The sequence below is a fragment of the Pelophylax lessonae genome, assembly GCF_965119305.1.
Source record: "Pelophylax lessonae genome assembly, chromosome: 7".
Classification (NCBI taxonomy): domain Eukaryota; kingdom Metazoa; phylum Chordata; class Amphibia; order Anura; family Ranidae; genus Pelophylax; species Pelophylax lessonae.
The window spans coordinates 213,951,449-213,973,665 of record NC_138774.1 but is presented as its reverse complement, the minus strand read 5'-3'; the positions used below and the strand labels follow the sequence as shown (position 1 = coordinate 213,973,665).

The 22,217-nt window shown below is 45.7% G+C and overlaps 1 protein-coding gene across 2 annotated transcripts in view; it reads right to left on the bottom strand.

The window, feature by feature from the left end:
• Window positions 1-22,217, bottom strand: part of RABL6 (RAB, member RAS oncogene family like 6) — an 83,827-nt gene that overhangs the window by 45,169 nt on the left and 16,441 nt on the right. For both annotated transcript variants that reach the window (XM_082264422.1, XM_082264423.1), the window contains exons 2-6: window positions 13,204-13,338; window positions 10,133-10,180; window positions 6,706-6,761; window positions 6,296-6,387; window positions 3,005-3,145 (exon numbers count right to left, since the gene is read on the bottom strand). In XM_082264422.1, the coding sequence (XP_082120548.1) occupies window positions 3,005-3,145; window positions 6,296-6,387; window positions 6,706-6,761; window positions 10,133-10,180; window positions 13,204-13,338 (472 nt within the window). The remainder of the gene's footprint in view (window positions 1-3,004; window positions 3,146-6,295; window positions 6,388-6,705; window positions 6,762-10,132; window positions 10,181-13,203; window positions 13,339-22,217) is intronic.

Sequence of the window (22,217 nt, the reverse complement as noted above, 5' to 3'; positions counted from 1 at the left end):
CTCCTGCAGAGTTTGCATCGTGACAGACAGGTCCTGCTCCAGACCCTGGCTGGTCGCAGACCGAACCAGAATGTCGTCCAGATACCCCAGGACAGAAATGCCCTGGGCCCTCAATAATGCCAGAACCGGTGCAAGCACCTTGGTGAAGACCCGCGGAGCCGAGGCAAGGCCAAAAGGCAACGCCACGAACTGGTAGTGATCCGCCGCAATGGCAAATCGAAGGTACCTCTGGTGACCCTCGAAGATGGGGATGTGAAGATACGCATCCTTCAAATCGATGGAGGCCATGAATTCCCCCGGAACCAGGGCAGCCACCACCGACCGCAGGGATTCCATGCGGAACTTGCGAACCCGCACAGAGCAGTGCAGAGCCTTCAAGTCCAGAATCGGACGAACCTTGCCCTCCTTCCTGGGCACGGTGAACAGGTTTGAATAAAACCCCCGAAATCTGTCCCGATGAGGCACCGGAACCACCACTCCCTGAGCCCTCAGGTCCTGCACCGCCAGGTGTAGGTCCCGCAGGCGCTCCGGAGACAGTTGAAGATTTGAAGGAAAAAATCTGCTCTCCGGCCGAGAGAGAAACTTACTTGGTACCGCAAAAGGTTTGCGCAGATCGCGCCATTGATCCTTAACCGCGCGCTGAAAATCAGCATTGCAGGGGAAAACCTGTGGCGTCCTGCGTTTCCTTTGCGTCCCATAAGCCGCCAAGGCAGCGGGGGGACACACTTCGTCCTGCAAACGCAGCGTTTGCTTAATAGAAGCAATCAACTCATCCATGATTGCAAGCTCTTCAGGCGAGCCAGGGGGAGAATTATCAACCCCCTCAACTTCAGCCTCCACCTCAGACCCCACTAGATCAAGAGAGGAGCGGGACCCCGATAGGGAAGCCCCTGCTAGAACAGCCCCATCACCTTCCCCTCAGAATCAGAGGAGAGCACAACTCTGGGCCTTTTGGTAGATTGAGCAGCCACCAGCATTTGCACCTGAGCAGCAAGGCCAGCCACAATAGTGGCTAAATCCCCCCCTGGGGGGGAAGCAGCGGTCCCCTGGCTTTCCACCAATACTGTAGGAAATTTGCCCTCCTGAGAATCCATTGCCCCTGTAATGCCAGACAACCAAGGGTTAACTGCCCCTTTCAGCAAGCGCGGCAAGCGCAGCCCACCGCGTCACACTAAGCACAATGAGACCCCCACAGGGATATGTAAACTGAACACAGGCAATGGATAGCAAGAAACAGAAGGATAAAACCTGAGGAGACCCTCGCCGCTGCTGCTGCCTCGATCGGTGTTCCTGGGAAGAGGAAGTGATGCTGCTAGGGCGCTCTATGTAAACCTATGGAGGCTACAAGAAAATGGCCGCCATGCATGTAAAACATGCGGCCGGAGCGAGGGCAGGCAAAATGGCGTCTTTTGGCGCCGAAACCGTCGCCCCACAGTGCAGTAATGCACACATGTCTGTATGTAAAAAAACAGAACCGATCGCTGCAGCGATCGCTGTAAGTGCCCAAACATGCCATAAAACATGCCCCACAGCACACAGCTTTCCACACTGATCATGCTGACACCCATAGTGCCACACAACTCCCCCCCCCCTTGCAGCCCACAGCATGCAGCCGAGAGATAGGGAGACAAACAGTGTGAATAGAGGCAGGTTACACAGTCCCAGACTGACACCCCTCCAGACAGACAGGTCCCCACATAAATACACTTACCTCACCACGGTGTGGGGGACCCGCACAGGCGAACAAGCCGCTACACATGAGGCAGGGAGAGTCGCATACAAGACGCTCCGAACGTGGGTTAAGAAACCGCACAGCGTCCAGTGAGGTAGCCACCTCACCAAGCATCCCTGCACCGAACAGGGATGGGTCGTTCACTATGCCAGGAGCGTTACCTGGCTGAACGCTCGATGGCAGACTGGGAAGCCACTGACCCACGACCTGCGACCAGGGGGATCAGCCCGAGACCCAGTCCGCATGATCCTCTTCGTCCGAAGAACTAACTAACGCTGAAAAAACAACAGCTAAGTAAAGGTAGAGAGAAAAACTCAATCAAAATATTAAAAAGAAGAAAGAGTCTGGGACATAAAGTCCCAGCACAGAGAGAGCCAGCCACTCCTGACAAGCTAGACATTAAAACTGAGATATGGTTGCAGGAAGTAGGAGGGTATTGACTGAGGGGACCACCCCTTGAGGGTGGGATATGTTGGATATGTTAAAAGCTTTATTAACATATTCTGTTGCCTAGCTACTCCTTCGGAGCAAAGTCTAATACCCCCATATGTGACGAATATGAAGAGGCGGCGACTGTCGGAGGACGTAAGAGAAAACAGTATTTTTTGCTAGAAAATTACTCAGAACCCCAAAACATTATATATATTATTTTTAGCAAAGACTCTGGAGAATAAAATGTCGTTGAGATGTTTTTTGTTATACGGTATTTGCGCAGCGGTCTTTCAAATGCATGGTTTTTGGAAAAATACACTTCACTGAATTAAAAAAAAAAAAAAACTAAACAGTAAAGTTAGCCAAATTTTAAAGTTAGCACACTCGGAGAAAGGCGACAAACTACGGTACTTAAAAATCTCCATAGGGGACGGTTTAAAATGTTTCACCAGTTACCAGTTTAGAGTTACAGAGAAGGTCTTTTGCTAGAATTATTTTTCTCGCTCTGATGATCGTGGTGATACCTCACATGTGTGATTTGAACACTGTTTACATTTGCAGGTGCGACTTACCTATGCGTTTTCTTTGGTGCGCAAGCTCAAGGGGATGGGGACACTTTAAAAATATATATATTTTAACTTGTAAACATGTGCCAAAAATAGGCTTGGTCTTTAAGTGGTTAATTAGAGTACATGCATTGAGCAACAAAGTTGTTTCTAGTGGTTAATCAACAAAAAACTATATTTATTGCAATAACAAAAACACCTAAAAAAATAAATAAATAAATACTTGAAGGATAGGGAAAAATTTTTTTTTGCAACATCACACAACATCTCTCACCTGTTAAGGCCCTGGATACAATCCCGCACATCATCAGGCAAAATGACGCGGTGTTCCCCCATGTCCCGATAATTGCCAAGAACACACACTGGCACATGGCTTGGTACCTTGGGCAGCTCCTTAATAATGTAGTTAAATGTCCTGAAAACCCAACAGGGCAGAGAATCAGGTCTGAGGAAGAATAAGTGTTATCCACAATGTTCCTCGATGGTAGAACCCACCCAATGAAGAGGAGCATCTTTACAGCAACCAACCACTGTTGGGATTCCAACCACAGGTCAGTGGGGAACCCACACCTCCCCGATACTACTAATTCTAAAGCCAACTGGCAATGCGGAAGCTGAATAATTAGGCCGTGACGTGTGTTGTCTCTACTTCTCGATTGTTGCTGCACTAAGCTAGTCTTAGCATAATTGTCACTCACATAGTTAAACCCATACGGGACTACTACAGTTGCTAGGTCATTGAAAAGCAGAGGGATCTTAAAGTGGAGATCCAGTCACTTGTAAAAATAAAAGTCAGCAGCTCCAAGAGTTGGCGGCTGACTTTTAAAAAAGAGCCCATCACCTGTCCCAGGATCAAGCGGTGAGCATACCCCAGGCGGTCTCACCAGCGGTCTTCGGTCCCCCGTGCTGGCATCACTATGGGCACCCAGCTGTGACAGCTTGTGGCTTCACAGCCGGGTGCCAACTGCCCATCGTGAGTGATAGATATAGTCTTCTGGAACCTGTCAAGTGTCCCAGAAGACTGCAGGGGGAGGAAGGAAGGAGAACCTCTGTAGCCGAGCTCAAACGGAAGTGGGAAGCAGGTGCCTGTCAAAATCAGATACCCGCTCCGATCCCCCCCCCGGCTCCTGAAAAGTGCCAATTGTGCAAGAGGAGTGGGGGACGAGTCCTTAAAGCGGAACTTCCACTTTTGTGTGGAGTTCTGCTGTAAAGCAGAGCTCTAGTCAAATGTTAAAAGAAAGATAAGGTAAAGCAGGGATCTCCAAACTACGGCCCTCCTGTTGTTGCATAACTACACCCATCCAATGAGGCATTGTAAAGCTCTGAATTCACAGACATGACTAGGCATGATGGGAATTGTAGTTCCTAAAAAACTGGAGGGCCATAGTTTGCAGACCCCTGTGTTAGAGGGTCAGTTCAACTTTACTAAAAAAAAAAAAAAACTGCCTATGCAAATAAGGGATGTCTGAAGATAAAAAAAACCTGCTGTGCAGTTTTGACCAAAATTGAATGATGCCCTTGTGCTATAGGTGTAGGCCATTTATGTACCTCATGAAGCCTGGCCTGATAACTCCCAGAATGTTGTTAGGATGTTGCTAAGCAAGGCCTAGCTATTACTGTTCATCTTCACAGTAATGCGGTAGCTCTGAGCTCACTCCTATGATTTTGTCAAATGGGTGCCCAAATGAAAGACAGTATGGCAGTGGCAGGAGTCCGCATGTTCTGTGTATGCCATGGCTTGTACATTCTCCCTAGGTTTGTGGATGTCCTCCAGTTACTCTAATTTCCTCCTATGATCTAAAACAGGGGTAGGCAACCTTTGAGAGGTGGAGATTTACCTGAACTACATGGTAGCGATCAAAGATCACCAGGTTGCAACAACCTTTTCTTTCACCCTTTTTTTTTTTAAAGAAATGAACTAGCAAGGCCCTAATAAAAAAATCAGTGGCATGAAAAAAGTATATAAACAAATGTCACTGCAAAAAAAAAAAAAGGTATATATTTTTATGTATTTTCAGCCTGCCCCTGTCCAGTCATGTGATCTTCCCGTTATCAGCCAGTGGTGGCTGCAGAGGACAGAGGACTTGTGAACGCTAAAACCTGGAGCGGTGATGTCACCCATAGGTTTCCATGTCCCAGCCATTGTTCTTCAACCACTTTAAGACTGGCTAATGTAAATATACAATGGCCGTTTAAAGTGGTATACCAGGATGATGCCTGCAGCTACAGGCATCATCCCAGTATTTTTTTTTTGGGCAGGCAATGCTGCTTTTTTTTGTAAAAGTCATCCAAGCGAGTAATTAGAAAAAATATGTCGATCTGTACCTAAATCAGAGCAGCTCCCGGCACTTAGCTGACTCCTTGCTCTCTCCTCTGCCCGCCTGGCAGCTCCAGCGGGCGGGGCAGAGCACTTCCACTGACGTCAGCCGGGGAGGAGGGGAAAGGAGGAGAGAGAGAGCCGAGCGGTCAGGTGATCGCCGGGAGCCATTCTGATTTAGGTACAGATCGGCATATTTTTTCTCTAAGGCACAGGGGCACTTATTGTTATACTACAGAAAGGATGGCATACACTTAAATTAAATATAAGAGCAGCAGGAGGGGAGGGGGTGGGGGACAGAGGACAGAGCAGGGCTGCAGCTGACGGAGGCACGTAAACTGACCACGGTGTCAGGGCTCAGCAGCCATGATATACCGTGGTCCGTTTACAGTGGGGAGGGTAGAAAATGGTAGGATCAGCCAGGTTTTTTAGGCGATACAGGGGGCCAAAAGACACAGCACGAGCACGGTGCTGTATAAAATGCATTAGCTGTCACTGGTCACTAATGCATCAGTGACCAATGGCAGGACATTAACTCCTTCATACAGCACAATACTATGTCATTATAACCCCTTCACCCCCCCAATCATTTAACCAAACATTACCCTTGTTATTACTTATATTTATAATGCTCCCTCACGGTGCCGCTCTCTTCCTTTCCTACCTCCCAGCCTCTGAATGACAGCGAGTCAGAGGCCAGGACTAGACATCATCTGTTGGGTGGAGATCACTGCACCTGACAGAATGTATTCCTTCTACGCTAGTGCAAGAGTGCACTCGGCACCCCGCTGCAGCTCTGCATGTGTGCTGTATGATCTGATTTGGGTAGCGGCTCAGCTCAGCTCGGCTGTTGCTGTAGATTGCTGCTCTGATGTGACATGTGGCAAACTCGATCAGAAGCTGGCAGCATGTCAGGTTGCGATCTGTCAGATTATTATTATTATTATATAGGATTTATATAGTTTACGCAGTGCTTTATTGGTCCCGATTGACAGGTGGCCGACCCCTGATCTAAAATATATTGAAAGGTTCTTAGACTGTGTGTAACTTTATTGCTGTAATTGAGATATAAAACAGTAAGTTGTTCTAAAGCAGACAGATATCAGATTCACATTCTCTGTACAATGCTACACAGTTAGTTTGATATTATGAATTTAGAAATTAAAAACTACAATGACCCAGTATGTGCTTGAAAAAGGGATAAGGGCGAAGAATAAAGCATAGAGCATTTCTTATTAATATACATACCACTGCTTGGTAATGTCAAACATCATGATCACCCCATTGCAGTTCTTGTAAACATCCAAAAACTCTGCATCCAGCGCCAGGTCAGCATCCCCCTGGATGGAGAAAAGCACACACCATTGACATTCAGATATATACGCCTTCTTCAAATGTGGAACACATGACAGTAGTCCAAGTCAATTGACTTCTATTCTACCAAGCATTGTTAAAGGTCCTGTTACCTTTCCTATATCAGAAACTGGTAATAATGCCAGGACAGAAGGCTGCAAGAAACAGTTACACAAGCCCTGGATACCTCATGTTCTGCACAGTTGTGTACCTTGATGGTCAGATTTGTATAAATTATAAGCTGCTCTTCTGCAAAGTATTTTTATTTTTTTGTCTCCAGTGGATGTAAACTCATGAGTCCTCACCTCTTGAGGCTCGTTTTCCAACTTCAGTCCACCTTCTCCTCGCTTCTTGCCTTTCCCTGGGCAATAAAAACAAAATAAATAAACCCTTACACAGATACAGAAGACATCTATATCACCCTGCTTTTCTATATAGCTCCACTGTGGCCCTCAACATACAGGGTTTTTTTTTTGGCTTTTTTTTTTGAGTAGCAAAAATGTTATACTCACCTGCTCTGTGTAATGGTTTTGCACAGAGCAGCCCTGATCCTCTTCTGTTTGAGTCCCCCACTGGCGGTCCTGCCTCCCCCCATGACGAGTACCCCCAATAGCAAGCCTCTTGCTATGGGAGCACCCAAACAGGCTCACTCCTGAGCCATACTCCTGTGTGTCTATTTACACACACAGCTCAGCTTGGCCCTGCTCTCTCCTCATTGGCTCACTGGCTGTGATTGACAGCAGCATGAGCCAAATGGCATGGAATGCACTAAGGTAAAAAAAACCTTGAGCCTTTACAACCACTTTAAAACATTTTTTACCCTGCAATAAGGTAAAAAAAATGCCTCACTACCTGATCTTGCCCCCCCCCCCCCCCAATTCACCTGACTCCTCTCACTGCTCTAGCAGTGTAGCTACAGCACTGCACTGCTCACTTGTTGTTCCTCAAGAAAACACTGAGAGGCTCCTGCAGCTTTCAGTCAAACAAATGAGGAGAGAGTAGTGGGGGCTTGGCTTACCAGTGCTGTATTTTTCAATAGATGTACACAGCCTAGCTTGGCAGCATGCGTGCATGGGTGCTCCTTTAGCATCCGGCTTGCTAAGGCGGCACACAGAGGAGTGGACAGTGTCAGCGTGGGGCTACCAAAAAAGAGGTAAGGGACCACCCTGTGCAATATCATTACAAAAAGCAGGTAGGTATAACATCTTTTTTATTTTAATATAATATTGTTTAAAATCACTAAAAATATCTTAAATCAGTAGGCAACATAATAGGTTCACATTGAAGCAGGCAGAATAAGCCTTTTGCAAGCATCCCCTGGTTATGCATGGATCCCCCCCACCGACCTCAGGGAGTACAGTGGTAATGGCTTGCAAGAGGGTGGAACCAATGCGCTATCAATGGAGTAAACTGTGTTTAACTGGACTAATAGATATCGGAGGGATGGTGTAAAGCTCATCAAATAATGAAACAGATGGATGAAAGGAATGATAAAGGACCAAAAAAGGTGCTGCCAATCTTATAGTGTCCCCACTATCAGTAAAGTATGAAGAAAAATAGGAAATAAATTGGCGCTCCTTATGAAGGTAAAGAAATTATATGATACTACAAACTGGTGCTGAGATGAGAAGCACACTCAGGGTATCCAAAATGTAAAAATGGAGATAATATCTGTGCAAGGGGCACAGTAGCATAAACACAAATGTGTGGTGTTTGTGGCAACTTAAAACATGAATAAGATGTAAAACAGTATTTGGCAATAGATGCAAACAATGAAAAGTGCTCAGGTGCAGTATATCAAAAATACAGGCCTAATGATAATGAGAATAGTGTCACCATTGAGTGTGTTGTAAAGTGATCAAGTGCAATCAATCCATGAATAGGCCAAAAATACGTGCCACTAAATGATAGATAAATAACAAAAAAGCAAAGTGAAAGCAATGAATGCAATCTATATAGACAGTAAAAAAATCAAGGAATGAATATAATATATAAATCATCCAAAAGTGCAAAATAATGCAATAAGGTGATGTGCTGACAATAGAATGAGGTGAATAAGGTGATTTTAGTGACTCTTCTTTATATAGGTGGTGACTCTTGTGGTTTAAATGTTGTCTGTAGAGACAGCATATTCACCCAGGTGAGCTAAATCCTTATCTGAGTGTAATGGCCGCTCACCTCCAAAAACACTCAAATGAGCGTTTTGTGATGTAAAGCACTGGCTGAAGGGAGAAGATGGAACCTAGTATTTCTCCACAAAGGTAGAATTGGGTAGAATCCTCTTCAGCTTCTCCCAATTCACAGGGGCCAAAGAGCGGGGACCTCTCACTTCTGTTAGGGGGGTGCTGTCATTGATCTGATGATGCACCGTCTCTTTAAGGATGTTAGTCACAGATGGTGGTCCTCCTGTATGGATCTCGCTTATTCAAGGGACAATGAAAGGGGGGCTCTCATAGTGTAGTAGTTAAACAATGCTTTATTAAAAAATGTAGACAATCACAGTAAAAAACACAGCGTGATAGCATCCCTTGATAAAGTCATGAGGTTGTGACGCAACACGTCGGGAGGAGCCGGTTAACGTCACTTCCGGTCTACGCCGAGACCGGAAGCATCGGATATACCGCATCGGCGGATCTGCAACGCTGTGTTTTTTACTGTGAGTGCCTACATTTTTTAATAAAGCATTGTTTTTTAACTACTACACTATGAGAGAGTATCATAATTTCTTGACCTTCATAAGGAGCGCCGATTTATTTCCTATTTTATCAGTGGTAATGGCTTGTCTTTCCCTATAACCAGAAATTTTAGGGCTTTTGCCTGGCTTCAGTACTGAACTGTGTCATCAAGAAAATGTGAGCAAGGTACACTTTAATCTGCCTGCTCTGCTATAAAGTCAACCTGCTATTTTGCTTAGTACGGGCACGTTAAAGGGATTGTAAAGGCAGAAGGTTTTTTTTATCTTTATGTATTAAAGAGGAGGTAAACCCAATGAAAAAAAAAAAAAACCTGTAAAGACCTGCTTCCTGGATCGCGTCCTCCATCCACCCGATTGGCCGGAGGCGCGATTACATCACTCCCGCGCATGCGCGCGGGAGCTGTCGTTCACGGCACTGGGCTCTGAAGGAACGGCACGGGTGGCCGTTCCTTCAGAGCGCATGTCCCGATGACGTCATCGGCTGCATGCACTGTAAAATATCTCCTAAACGGTGCATGTTTAGGAGATATTTATAGCACCTATAGGTAAGTCTTAATTTAGGCTTACCTATAGGTAAATGTCAACAAAGTGGGTTTACAACCTCTTTAAGATAAAAAAATAAAAAAAAACGTTCTGTGTACAGCATCCCCCCTAATACTTACCTGAGCCCATCTTTATCTAGCAATGTTGTAGGAGTGTCTAAGCAGCACAGCACAATTGGCTCCCGCTGCTGTCAAAGGCAGTCAGCCAATAATGAGAGAGAGGGGGCGGGGCCTGGGTCGCAGCACTGTGTCCGAATGGACACAGGGAGCTGTGACTCGGCTCGGGTGCCCCCATAGCAAGCAGGAGCACAGGAGAGGGACCCGAGAAGAGGAGGTTCCGGGTCACTCTGTGCAAAACCACTTCACAGAGCAGGGAGAAAAACATGTTTGTTATTTAAAACACAAAACAAAAAAAACAAGACTTTACAATCAATCACTTTAAGTAAACTTCATTGCCAAAAAATAAACATGTTATCTAGTAAAAGAGGAACTCACCTTTATCGACCACATCCCAAACCTCCACTTTCACTATGTCATCAGTGGCTGAAAATAAAATAAACAAAAATACATGTTTTATACATGAGTTTAATCCAGTCTATCTGCAGCTTTCAATAAATTAATATGTGGAGATGTATGATCCTGTAATGAAGGTCCTTGTTCAGGCACTTCCTGGTATAGGGCAAAAGCATTATGTTCCCATTTCCCAACTGTGGCTCTTGGTTGTCCCCCTGCCACATCCATGCCTGGTGGAGACGATAAGCAGCTGTGCCAACACACATTGTGCAAGCATAGTCAACTGTTGTCACTATAAGAACAAATGGCCTGGGATTTTCCATAGAGCAGGCATTACTAAATGGTGGACCATGGTTCAGATCCAGACAGTGGTGGTCACCACTTAGGAGCCAGCTCTTTCCCCTAGCCTCCGCCACTGTAATTTTCACAGCAGAGAGGAAGGAGAGAGCGGGAGCTGCCAATGTTAACTTTTCATGTAACTGGTTGCTAGGACTGCCCTGTATGTTAGCAACCAATCACCAGCTTGTTAATATGAAAAGTTATCACCAGCAGTTCCTTCCCTCTGTCCAGTGCTGCTATGCCTCCCACCCTCTGGTTCTGTTGTGTGCCTCTGTGAGGTAAGAGAATGAGAGGCTAGGACATGGCTGTGAAGGAGGCCACAAGAGGACACCTCTGTGGGGGGGGGGGGGGTGAAGGAGGGCAGAGGAGGACACTACTTTCGGAGGGTGAAAGGGGGCAAAAGGAGGTCATTACTGTTGGAGGGGGGGGGGGGGGGAAGGAGGTCATGACTGTGGGAGGGGGCAAAGGAAGTCATGACTGTGGGAGGGGGCAAAGGAAGTCATGACTGTGGGAGGGGGCAAAGGAAGTCATGACTGTGGGAGGGGGCAAAGGAAGTCGTGACTGTGGGAGGGGGCAAAGGAAGTCGTGACTGTGGGAGGGGGCAAAGGAAGTCGTGACTGTGGGAGGGGGCAAAGGAAGTCGTGACTGTGGGAGGGGGCAAAGGAAGTCGTGACTGTGGGAGGGGGCAAAGGAAGTCGTGACTGTGGGAGGGGGCAAAGGAAGTCGTGACTGTGGGAGGGGGCAAAGGAAGTCGTGACTGTGGGAGGGGGCAAAGGAAGTCGTGACTGTGGGAGGGGGCAAAGGAAGTCGTGACTGTGGGAGGGGGCAAAGGAAGTCGTGACTGTGGGAGGGGGCAAAGGAAGTCGTGACTGTGGGAGGGGGCAAAGGAAGTCGTGACTGTGGGAGGGGGCAAAGGAAGTCGTGACTGTGGGAGGGGGCAAAGGAAGTCGTGACTGTGGGAGGGGGCAAAGGAAGTCGTGACTGTGGGAGGGGGCAAAGGAAGTCGTGACTGTGGGAGGGGGCAAAGGAAGTCATGACTGTGGGAGGGGGCAAAGGTAGTCATGACTGTGGGAGGGGGCAAAGGAAGTCATGACTGTGGGAGGGTGGGGCAAAGGAGAAAACTGCTGTGGAGGGAAGAAAGGGGAGGGGCAGAAGAGGACATTGCTGTGGGACGAGGGCGGGGGCAGAGGAGCACACTGTTGACACTGTTGTGAGGGGGGGGCAGAGGACAACACTGATTTGGGGAGTGACGGGGGGGGGGGGGGGGAGGAGGACACTGATTTGGAGGGTGAAGGGGCAGAGGAGGACACTGGTTTGGAGAGTGAAGGAGGCAGAGGACCCAACGGGGGGGGGGGGGGGGGAAGTGATCGGAACAGGGACAGGGAACACAACGTTGGGGGGGGGGGTGATAGGAACAGGGACAGAGGACACTGTTTGGGGGGGGGCGATGATGTGAATGGGGTTGAGGACACTGCTGTGAATGAAGGGGGGTGTGATGTGAGGGGGGTTCAGAAGACTACTGTGAAGGAGATGGAGAGTGATGTGAAGGGGGCCTGCCTGAGAACACTACTGTGAAGGATGAACTGTGATATAAGGTGATTGTGATATGCAGGGGGACCTTAGGACACTGAATTGAGAATGGGATTGAGATATGAGGAGGGGGGGGGGTGTGAGGTGAAGGATCTGAGTCATCGCACGAACATGCAATTCGGGCCTCTGCTGTAAGAATTTTTTTCTGAACGGACCTCTGAATGGAGTTCATGTAGACAGGAAATAGCCGCAAGAGATTGGGAGCACCCAAATGGAAGAAAGGATGGTAAAAATGGAAAACCAATATTTTGTGAGGGGAAACAAAACGACGATTATTTATGATGCCGAGCGGAATATCATTCAGAAATGGATTTACATCTACTTAAAAAGGGCAGCATCAATCCATACAAAAATTATATTTAGTTGGTGTAGTCACTTAACGGCTTCATATGAATTCTTATACTGTAACAACCGCAGACCTTATAAAAATAATTATCCATGGACATCATAGCATAAAAAATACATCCATTATAGAGAAAAATGGCCACCCTGTGCCATCTCCAGTCACTGCAGACTATGCAGATCTGTAGCACTGCGATCATGCATGCTTGAACAAGCCTTGTCACATCATTCAGTCAGTGTGTGGGAGGACGAGCCATAGGGGCTCAGTGGAAGGGTGACGGCATCATGAGAGATGCTAGTAAAGAGCTAGGAGTACAGGACACAGAGAGAAATGCATAAAGGGAGGGGGCGGAAAACAATACCAGGATAAGCAATCCAACTGTAAATTATATGAAGACAATGAGGACAGAGAATGGGAAAGACAAGTTCTAGCCTGTGGCCAGGGGAGATAAAGCAGAGACAAAATAAAAAAAGACCGTGGGAGGAAAAAAAGACGGCAAAAGTTAGAAGAAAAACAAGAGAGGCAAGAGAGAAAGAGAAAACTAAAAAATAGTGTAATAAAAGAAAAACAGTAAAAAAAAGAACAAATTATAGCGTGTGTGCACTGGAGAGCGATAGAAAGAAGAGGAGAGAGAAAGAAAAACTAAAACTGGAAAAGATCCAAATAGAGGAAGAGAGGTGATGAAAGTTACCAAATTAATATAACGAATACTAGTGAAATGCAAGAGTCCACCAAAGGAGCAGATGACAGAGGCACAAGACAGGCTGGACACAGCACTTACTCTTGTAGTTCCAATGTATGCTGGTGACCTGGATCTCCTGAGTGGGAATATACTCCTCTACAAACTTTTTTCCCTGCAGCCGATGCCATAGAGTTGTCTTTCCGGTGTTCCTGTCCCCCCGAATAACTATCTTCACTAGAAAACAAGAGAAGCAAAAAAAAATTAAACACCCAAAATGCCAATGACAGAGTTCAGTTCACAGCTACATATACTATATATATATATATATATATATATATATATATATATATATTCTTGTGCATTCTCAAAGCAGTCACTTGTACTTATGCCTCGTACACACGCAACGATTATCTGCCGACCGATCGGCCGTCTTTTGTCCAAGTTGTGTTTTGTTGGTTGGAATGTGCCTAGACTGCACACGAATTTTCTCGGCCAACAAAATTCTACTTCAGAAGTGATGTCATGTGCTGGTTTACTTTCCGTGTGTTTTTTCTTCTCTGAGCATGGATTTCTTCTCTGAGCATGCATCAGATTTTTGTCTGCCGAAATCTGTACTGACTGACCGAAAATCGGCCGTTGTGTGGATGGCCAACAAAAATTTTATAGCCTGCACACCAGATTTTATTCCGCCGAAAAGTCGGAGTCGGTTGTCGAAAGCATCATACTAACAAGCCGAAAATCGGCAGATCGGACGTTGGACGAAGATTCCCTGCCAATTTTCGACACATGTGTACGAGGCATTAGTAGGAGGTTAGGGTGTTGGAATTTTATGGACATAGAACTAGCCCAAACAACCTCGAAGTGAGAAGCAAACCTGCCCCTTATTGATGTGGCGACACCTTTATCTTCAGGATCCGTTAACCATGAAGCTGTTCCTTTTGAACTACAAATTGAGGCTGGCCATCATGAGGCTATCAGCTGATTACATCACCAAAATTTCCTATTATCTTCAGCATTCCTTGGTTTTCTATTCATAATCGCTCTATCAACTGGATCCAACCATTGCAAGGAACATTGTAAAGAAATTTGCCAAACAAGTCCTCCACTGACCAAAAAATCACAAGTAGGGATGCACCGATCCGACTTTTTTGCACCCGATACCGATACCTGGCGTTGTGAAATCGCCGATACAGATACCGGAACCGATTCGGAGCTACACACAAAGCAAGCGGCTGCAGTACAGAGCAAAGCCGCTGCTTCATGTGTACGGCTCCTCCATTCACAGGCGGAGTGCATCTGATATCACTCCGCCTGTGAGCCGGACCTATAAAGGAAGTAGCGGCTCCCATCCCATACTACTACTGCACCTAGTAAGGGATGGCTGAGCCATTACCAAGCAAAAACCGGATCGGCCAGTGGATCAGTCAATGTTACCGATCCCTTGATCCATCTAAAATGGCCATATCGGCACCGATATCCGATCCAAATATCGGATCGGTGCATCCCTAATCACAAGGTGATGTGGTAACTACCTAGTCATATTACAAACTGCCTCTACAGTACCATGAGGGCATCTGTTATAAAAAAGAACGCTGACCAGTCGCGTCCCTGTCCCACAGAACTGCTCCCAAAAGCAAAAAACTCTTTTGGTCGCCTCTACTCTCTGTCGGAGCCTGAATTTAAGGCACTCAAGAGTTCCTTGATGAGAACTTAAAGAATGGCTTTATAACACATTCCATGCTTCCTAGGGGCTATGGGTTCCAATAAATTGCTTAGGATCCTCCTAAGCACATTAATCCCAATTACACGAATGGCTTTTTGAATCCGACAAATGATTTTTTGAATCTGCTCAGGTGGAAGCCCTCAGGTTGGTTTAGGATTCCAAACTTGCTGGTCATTTTGGAGTTATTTAAGAAAGAGGAACTTTTATAATGTTCCTTTTGGTGGCCCGGTTACAAGAGAGATGTCAAAAGCTTTGTGGCCTTGTGTCTGACCTGTGCAGGCAGTAAGACATCCCGATCTTTTCCTTTGGGGTTACGCCAACCACTCCCTGGTCCATTAAGACCATAGGGATGATGAACTTCTATTGACTTTGTGGTCATTAAACCTCTTTCGAAAGAGATAACTAGTATTTTGGTTGTTGACCATCTCCCTAGGTTTGCTCATTTTATACCAGTTAAGGGGTTCTCACTGATGAACAAAGTGCAGAGCTGATGGATCGATAAGTCTTTAAAGTGTTGCTAAACCCAGGACCCTGCATTCACTATATCTGCTTTCCCACAGTACACAGAACATGGAAATGCAATTATTTTAGTAAATATAAAAACTGTTAAATGCCCTTTCTTATCAGCAGTATATTGCAGTCTCATGACTTCTATGAGTGTCTGGTTGAAGCTTGTAGGAGGAGTTTTCATTCTACTTTGACTGTCTTAGGAGGCTGCATGACCCCCGACCCTCTATGTAGACAGTGCTAATTGGCCAGGTGGTTATCACATGCACCATCCCAAAAAAAAAAAAAAACTGCATGTGCAGAGTGACTCCAAAGGATCTGTCTGATCAGGAGATGAATTGGACTGTGTAAGAAGGGGAGGATCAGAGAAGACAGGACCAAACAGCCTTTCTACACAATGTGGATCAACCCCTTAGGTTCCACAGTGAGTACAACAAACATGCTTAATTGCATAGCTTAGTAACAAGGGCTCGACAAACCCCAGGCACCAGGTCACATTGGCGACTAGAATTAGCAGCCTGGCGCCTGGGTTACCCACTGCGGCAGGTGTCTTGTCGCCAGACATCCAACATCTCCTGCGAGGTGCGGGAGACTCCAGCATGCGGGCTGCGGCTCCCTGACACCTGCAAGTGCCGGGCCCACAACATGCGGGAGACTCCTGCACATAGCAGGAGACTTGGGATGTCCAGCGACAGAACGGTGCCTGTCAGCTGTGACAGAACGGAGCCAATGCTTCCTGTATAGTTCCAGCTATGTCCTGTCACAGGCAGAGTGATATCAAATGCACTCCGCCTGTGAGAGAAGAGATAAAGGAAGCATCAGCTCTGTATGCTTCCTCCAGCGCCGCTCCTCATACTCTCCGCCAGCAGTACCCGCCAGCAGCACCAGCCAACCAGCCTTTTTTTGTTCAATCTAGAGGTTCAAACACCGGTCGGAGCCGCTGTACTAATTATGAGGTTAGTATAGCGATCTCCCCTGCTTGGCTGCTGTGTTTTGGCAAGACAAGATTGACAAGAGAATTCCACCGGAGTTTTCCCTCACAAACCTGGCCCTAAATTGTCCAGGGGCCGACCTGGAAGGAGGGAAGTACTTTCAGGATCTGGATCTTAACCCATGGACCTCACATGCTTCAGGCAGTAAGCTCTTTTGACTATGCCACTTGAAATCTTATCTGCTTGATCCCTTGGAAAATCTTACTTTATATCTTGTTTCTAGTGAATCATGAACTCTTTACTCCTTCCATGAACTTCCTACTTAAGCCATGTCTCTGTACATTCTGTTTTGTCAGATTATTTTGCTCCTTGCGTTCCTGCTGCGGTCTGTATCTTCACTACCATGCGCTACCGACATTTGGCTTGCTCATCAGCTATGCTTCCACTCGACGCCAACTTGCAAGCACTCATTACCAACCTTTGGCTTGCTCTTTAACTATGCTTCTGCTTGATCCCAACCTGCTACATCTGTTACAAGACCCCGGTTTGCTCATCTCCTGGGTAGGGTTATCCTGAAGACTATGGCCTGGCACTACCATGTTGTGAAACCAGCTCTGATGACGGCCAGTACGTGCTAAGATTCTGTACCTCGGGTGAGCCCACATCACCAGCCAGGGGCCCTGCTTGCATACTGCTGCTGCGGATTACTGTGTGAATCTTGCTACTGCAATAGCTACTGGCCTCTGACGGTACAGACAACACACAACAAAAAAAAAGGAAGCACAGACGTGCTGGAAAAAATAGCAAAATTTCCCCTCTATTACTTTTCTGGTGGCAACCCAAAATTTGGGATTTTCTTTTACTTTCAATGATAATGGTAAAAAGCAGGGCTCAACAAACCCCGGGCGCCAGGTCGCATTGGCGACTAGAATTAGCAACCTGGCGTCTGGGGTGCACTCCAAGAGGTGTCCGGTCCCTTTTGCGCCCCCCCCCCCCCCAACCACTCACCGAGTGCACAGACTTCCGCGCCGTCTGAAAATTGAGGCCGCGGCCTTTCGGCCTTCTTCAGTGAGAGAACGGGGAACTGGCACCCTCTTGTGGTGGCTGGGAGTTTGACAAGCAGAAACTAATGGCTATTTCCCCTGCCTGTCCATCTTCTTCCCCAAGAGGAGATGAGAGGGAAGTTTTTGCAGGCTTAATCTCCCTGTCCACTTACCTTTGCTTAAAAGGTAAGTGGACAGGGAGTGTGGCGATTATTACTATTATTATTATTATTAATTATTATTTTTTTTTAACTTATTAAAAAAAATCTTTTTTTTTTTTTTAATTAAAAAAAATTTTCTTTTTTTCAATTATAAAAAATATATATTTTTCTATTTTTTTTTTATCAATTATTATAAAAAAAATTATATAATATAATTTTTTTTTTTTCCTCATCGCCATGCCACAGCTGAAGGCCCCTTTCACACGGGCTGTCTGATCAGGTCTGCCTGTCAGTTTCTCAGGCAGACCTGATGGGACCCTTCAGTCTCCTATATGGAGCGGTAATCTGCCACCATCTGATCATGTCTGCTAAAAACAGACGGATGGTGATTCTATTTTCTATCCATCCCGACCGTGGATCGGATCAGATGGCATCGGATGGAAACAGACAGACAGTCTGTTTCCATCCGATTGCGCTATAGAGGAGAGTGGGGTTCTAGTCGTCTTTGTGTAAATTTAGTACATTATTTTTTGGAAATAAAGCTTGGTTGTTTGTTCCCTCTATTCAAAATTTAAAAAAAAGTTTTGTTATATTTTAAGATCCAAGATAGGATGGAGATACCCTTTTTGTTTGAGGGCTGCAAACGGGTTGGAGGAAAAACCAGTGGGATCATTTCACCACAGAGAATGGTGCAACAGCTACTCCAGGATAGCCTGGGAATTTGATAATGTATAGTGACACAGGTAGGTTGAAAGTAATGAATAGGGGAAGGGGCTGAGAGAGAAATTCTAGTTTTTAGCCCCTGGAAACCATCTCCCACAACCAAGCATCCGAGCTGCAGGTTGCCCAAATGTCCACAAAAGCAAACAGATATCCCCCCATTTTGGAAAGAGAAGGTGAGACCCTTATACTGAGGAAGACTTATATAATAGTTTGGAGAACTTGGAAGTCCATTGTTCGTGGGCGGACAAGGAGCCAGACTTGGATTGGTCTTTGAAGATTGAGGCCTGAAAGTAAAGAAAAGAGCTCTTCTTGGTCTTTGAGGAGTGAACAATCCCAAGCTGAGCCCTACAGTATGCTTTTTCTCTTAAAGATGATGGGTACTCTTGCCTACAGTGACATCCATGCTAAGGGTATCCAGGGTGACCTTGAAAAGACACTGTCCCCTTAACCACTTAAGCCCCGGAAGATTTTACCCCCTTCCTGACCAGGGGGTATTTTGCGATTCGGCACTGCGTGACTTTAACGGACAATTGCGCGGTCGTGCGACGCTGTACCTAAACGAGTTTGACGTCCTTTTTTTCCCACAAACAGAGCTTTCTTTTGGTGGTATTTGATCACCTGTGCGATTTTTTGATCACGCGCTATAAACAAAAAAAGAGCGTCAATTTTGCAAAAATAACAATATTTTTCACATTTTTTTTATATGAAATTCCCCCCAAAAAAAAAGTAAAAATCAAAATTTTTTAACATTTTCGGCCAATTTGTTTTATGCTACATATGTTTAGTTAAAAAAAAAAAAAAAAATCGCAAAAAGCGTATTTTGATTGGTTTGCGCAAAAGTTATCGCGTTTACTAACAAAGGGAAAGATTTTTGTCATTTTTGTTGTTTTTTTTTTTAACGCGTAATGGTGGCGATCTGCGATTTTTTTTGCGGTACTGCGACATTGGGGCGGACAGATCGGACCCTTGACTGACATTTGTGACACTTTTGGGGTTACCAGTGACATTTCTACAGTAATCAGTGCTATACATATGCACTGTTACTGTAAAAATACACTGGTTGTGAAGGGGTTAACTTTATTTGGGAGGGAGGGGCTGTGTGTATCCCTAGGGGCGTGCTTTCTACTGTGATTGGCTGTGGCTTGAGCTGTAAGGACACTGATCAACGGATCTACATACTAGATCCGTTTGATCAGTGTCTTTACAGCGAGGAGAATGACAGGCAGCTTGTTTACACAAGCTGCCTGACATTCTCCCTCTCCCCCGCTGAGTGACCGGCGGACATCGGGTCCGCTGGTCACACGCGCGGGGGGGTCCGTGACCACACGGGGGCGCGCGCTCGCTCCCTAGACCCTCACAAGCTAGTGACGTAGCCCTACGTCACTTTGCCTGTGAGGGGCTGACTGCCGACGTAGATCGGCGTTAGGCAGTCGGCAAGTGGTTAAGAACATGCAAAACAGATGTTTTCTGTGCAAGGGTATTACAGCCCAATACTTCAGGCCGAGGTTTTTTGTCATGTTCATGGAGAGGAGGCCCACCCTGGAGATGTGATACGAAACTCAATTTGTACACACTAATTCAAAGCTGTGGGCTTGAGATCCAGACGCTAAGTTTAAGGCTCCATTCACACTAACGCGACTTGTCAGCCTGACAAGTCGCGGTCCATGCAGTGCTACAGGACCCGTTCTAATAGGAGCAACACAAGTCATTCCGACTTAGAAAAAGGTTCCTGTGCTACTTCGGGGCGACCTTGGAGCAACTTGCATAGACATTCATTATATGAAGTCCGTGCAAGTCGCGCCGAAGTCGCGGTGCACGGGACTTCACAGGTCGCCCCCGAAGTCGTACCGCTGCAGTGTGAATGCTGTCTAAGTGATCCACTGCCGTGGTGATCAGGTCTCTTCTACTGGCCTTGCCCAATAAACTAGGGTCTGACAGACTGATGTCATAAGCAGGACAAGTCAAACTGCAGGACTGGTCAAAGAACACAGCTCTAAAAAGGAGCATGAGAGACTCTGAAGAAGAAGGGACATCATACCGAAACTTGTCTGTCTTTACTAGTGGTACTATTATGACCAAGCTTACAATTTTGATCTCCTCTCAGCACTAGCTTGAGATGTCTGTACTTTCCTTTTTATGGCTCTCCAAGTGATCTCAAAGGCCTCCCAATTACCACAGAGAATCCATCTTGGCTCATATCCTCTACAAGTGTCATTTACCCAGTGGGTGAGTTCCAGCATCTGTTAGTGTTACCTATGTTCCTTGAATAATTGTGCAATTTAAGTGCATTTTTATCTATTTACTTATTAAAGTGGTTTTACATGCACTATGAAGCATGCTCTGTCTCTAGCATGGGGAGAGAGGGGCAGCAATGTTGTAAGGGGCTTACAAGTTTAGAAACACTTTATGCTTATTTCCATAAAGAGTTCATGTTAACGATTTCAATACTGGGCATGTTTCACCTCTTTCTGCCCAGGCCAATTTTTATCTTTCAGCATGGTCACATTTTGAATGACAATTGCACGGCCATGCAATATCTTTTTTTTTTTTTTTTACACAAATAGAGCTTTTTTTCAGTGGTATTTAGTCTAGTGATGCATCAAAATATTGGCCACTGAATATCAGCTAAAAATAGGGTTTTTAGCATTGTGCCGAAAAAAATTAAATAAATGCTGGTGCGTTTTTTTTTTAACTGCCCAAATATGCACCAAAAATGCAGCACGCAGTATTTTTAACACTGCTTCAAAGGGTGAAGATAATGGCCTACAATAAATTCATATTCATTTAAATTCATGATAAGAATTAAAAAGTTAATATAATAAAATTATTTATAAAAATATTTATTTTTTAAAAACCGTCAATTACGGTTTCAGTACATTCTGAATTATCGGTTTCTGCAGTGAAATTTTCATTTTAGTGCACCACTAATTTAATCCCCACTGGGTTTTTCTTTTTTGCTAAATAAAAAAAAGATCGAAAATGTATGTTTTTGTTACAAAAACTTTGCAAATAAAAAACCTTTCGTCATAAATGTAGGTCAAAATGTATTCTGCTATTGTATTATATAATAAATATATTATATTTATTATATGTATTTTGTGTATAAGTGCCGGTTCACTGAAGCGGCACGACTTCGGGGGCGACTTGTAAAGTCGCGTGCACCGCGACTTCGGCACGACTTGCATGGACTTCATAAAATGAATGTCTATGCAAGTCGCTCCAGGTCACCCCGAAGTAGTACAGGACCCTTTTTTTAAGTCGGAGCGACTTGTGTCGCTCCTATTAGAACGGTTCCTGTAGCAGTCAATGGACCGCGACGGTGCATGACTTGTCAGGCTGACCAAGTCGCCTGACAAGTCGTACTAGTGTGAATGGAGACTAAGGGTCCTTTCACATGGGCGCAACCGCCGACCGAGTCCATACTGCTCAGCAGGGGATCGAGCTGAGCAGGTGGATGACAGCTCCGTCTCCGCTCTATGTTCGGAGACAGCGCTGTCAGATCTGTTCTCTATGGGGAGATCGGATGAGAACTGACCTTGTCTGCCTATCCATTCTCATCCGATCCCATCCACCAGACAGATGGAAAATAGGGTTTCCATCTTTCCGGATTTCACAAACAGGATCGAAGAGCAGCGGATGTCACCACTGACATCCGCTGCCCCATAGGGATGCATGGAGCATCCGATCAGGCCCGCCTGGAAAACCGACAGGCGGATCGGATCGCCCGTGTGAAAAGACCCTTAGTCTGTAGTAAAGTTATAGAGTCCACAAACTATGGTACATATCTGAAATATGATCAATCCTGATGTACTGATGGCATATCTCATTTCTTGAGGCCACCAAAACAGTACAAATATTCCCCAAATGACCCCTTTTTGAAAAGCAGACAGCCCAAGGTGTTTAGCAAGAGGCATGACGAGTTTTTTAAAGTTGTAATTATTTTAAGAATAAATTAAAAAAAAAATATATTTTTTTTACATACTGTAACCAGTGCAGAACACCGTCATAATATAACTGGTGTGGC